Source organism: Cynoglossus semilaevis, chromosome W, assembly GCF_000523025.1.
Source record: "Cynoglossus semilaevis isolate Cse_v1.0 chromosome W, Cse_v1.0, whole genome shotgun sequence".
Lineage (NCBI taxonomy): Eukaryota > Metazoa > Chordata > Actinopteri > Pleuronectiformes > Cynoglossidae > Cynoglossus > Cynoglossus semilaevis.
Genome location: NC_024327.1, coordinates 3106525 through 3108945, shown reverse-complemented (window position 1 = coordinate 3108945; position 2421 = coordinate 3106525). Strand labels below are relative to the sequence as shown.

The following is a 2421-nucleotide window of genomic DNA, read 5'->3' as shown; positions in this document are numbered from 1 at the left end:
TTGTTTAAGTAATTATTGCACACTTTCTGTAAATCCTATTAACTTCATTTCACTTCTTAAATATCACTGTGTTTGTTTGCTATATGATATATTTAATTGAAATTGCTGTTCCGAACAACCAATGATACATAAAGGAAAATCTTGAAAATGATCAGGGGTGCCCAAACCTTTTCATACCACTGTATAACACCCAAATAATACAGCGCGTTAATGTAAAAATCACAGTGGCATGCACAGATGTATGCCTTTTGTGAACATCATCAACATTACTATTGATTAGATTATACTTTTTTCAAAATCACAAAAAAATCTGTATTTTTTACTTTCTTCATTAAAAAAATAGTTTGATTATACATGTACATAGAAAATACTGATAATGATATGGACTGTGGTCAGCTGAGGATTTACATTTGCATTGTGTACATTTGTCATGTATGCAAAGTACATTTTGATATATTTTAATTTTATTGACATTGAACATATGAATTAAATGAAAATGTAAAGTAATTACCCAATTGTGTGTTCAGAACAGACTTCGTAATGCCTTTTGCTTGGATCTGGGTTGAAATTAGCACGGTTAATATGTGAAAGCCATAGCATCCTTCTTTCTGTTGAAATATCCTCCGTCAGCTTCCCTTGGTGACAGATAGCTTTAGATATGTCAAAAAACTTTATCTTACGATCTCCATTCCCAGATCGGTTGGTACAACCCCTCACAACACAAGTATTTACCATTATCGGTGTTCTTTTGTGTATTTAATATCTACAGGGGTTGGACAATGAAACTGAAACACTGACCAATTTAGTGTTGGAGGTTTCATGGCTAAATTTGACCAGCTTGGTGGCCAAACTTCATTGATTGCACATTGCACCAGTAAGAGCAGGAGTAATGGCACAGTTTTGCTTAAAATATTGCAATGCACACAACATTATGGGTGGCATATCAGAGTTCAAAAGAGGACAAATTGTTGATGCACGTCTTGCTGTGGCGCATCTGTGACCAAGACAGCAAGTCTTTGTGATGTATCAAATCATCCAGGGTAATGTCAGCATACCACCAAGAAGGATGAACCACATCCAACAGGAGTAACTGTGGACGCAAGAGGAAGTTGTCTGAAAGGGATGTCTGGGTACTAACCCGGATTGTATCCAGAAACCACAGCTGCCTAACTCACTGCAGAATTAAATATGCACCTCAGCTCTCCTGTTTCCACCAAAACTGTCTGTCGGGAGCTCCACAGGGTCAATATACATGGCCGGGCTGCTATAGCTAAACCTTTGGTCACCAGTTTCAGTTTCATTGTCCAACCCCTATACCTTTAACCAGTTTTCTGGGACTTTTTGAGATTGTGGATCAGGTGGTGCAGCAACCTTTCAAAAACCTCTCCCGAAACACGTACTAAAAGTCTCTAGAGGACTGTGGTGACTGTCCTGAGACACCAAAGACTACCTTGTCACTATTTTACCCTTGGCACAACTATTGTCAGCTCTACTATCGTCCACTAGGAGCTGAATGGTATTCCAACCTGTGCCACAGTGTTACAGTTCTGTCCTTTGTGTTCATTTGACATTCCATTTAAAATAGATGACCCACAGCTGTCAATTTAAAAGATTAGTTACACTATAGTTTTAGTAGTCATATTAGTCATACATAATAATAACAATTGCAATCTTAATGACATGAGCAATATGTGGTCAGAGGTGAGATGATCTGTTCTGTCGTTACAGTAGGGTTTTTTTAAAGGTGGTAAATAAAGAACCTTTTCACAAACTTGCATTACTTTGAAGAGAGCATATATCCCAGGTATTTCTTGTTTTAACACATGATATACTGTATGTACATGTTACTGGTGTGACTGGTTACATCAACAAAATATACCAGGCTTTAGATGATCAGTGGTGGGATTGGCTTTTTGTCTGTTCTTTGAATATTAAAAATCAAACCCCTGACCTTTCTCTCCTCTGTAGGATCCTTCGGTGATACAGGTGACCAGGTCTGCTCCTCCTGGAGGCCTGGAGGAGTACAACCCCTTCAGACATGCCAGAACGGTCAGCATGAGCATCACCACCATCACCAGCAGTGTGCATGCTGTTTTGTCTGTGTGCTCCTGAGTCAGTGACCTAATTTGTCTAATAGCCTCTGTCTTTTTTACCCACACATCCTCAGTCTGAGAGGACTCCACTGACTCCATTTAACTGTGGCCTAATTTTCATTTAATGAGAGGTTTTTGTGTTTGTGAACAGCACACGTATTAACATACCTGTCTTCTTATCCTTTCGGCTTGTCCCTTTTTCAGGGGTTGCCACAGCGAATCATTGTTTTCCATCTCTCCCTGTTCTCTGCATCTTCTACTCTGACTCCAACTATCTGCATGTCCTCCCTCACTGCATCCATATATCTCCTCTTTGGCCTTCCTCTTT

General features: G+C 39.3%; 1 protein-coding gene across 2 annotated transcripts in view; it reads left to right on the top strand.

The window, feature by feature from the left end:
* The window catches only part of LOC103396960 (secretory carrier-associated membrane protein 1-like), a 14902-nt gene that overhangs the window by 6327 nt on the left and 6154 nt on the right, over positions 1-2421 (top strand). The window contains exon 2 of one of the 2 annotated variants that reach the window (XM_017042739.2): positions 1969-2049. In XM_017042739.2, coding sequence (XP_016898228.2) covers positions 1969-2049 — 81 coding nt within the window. Of the gene's footprint in view, positions 1-468; positions 2050-2421 lie in introns of those variants that run through there. The other variant, XM_025052854.1, reaches the window with a different exon arrangement.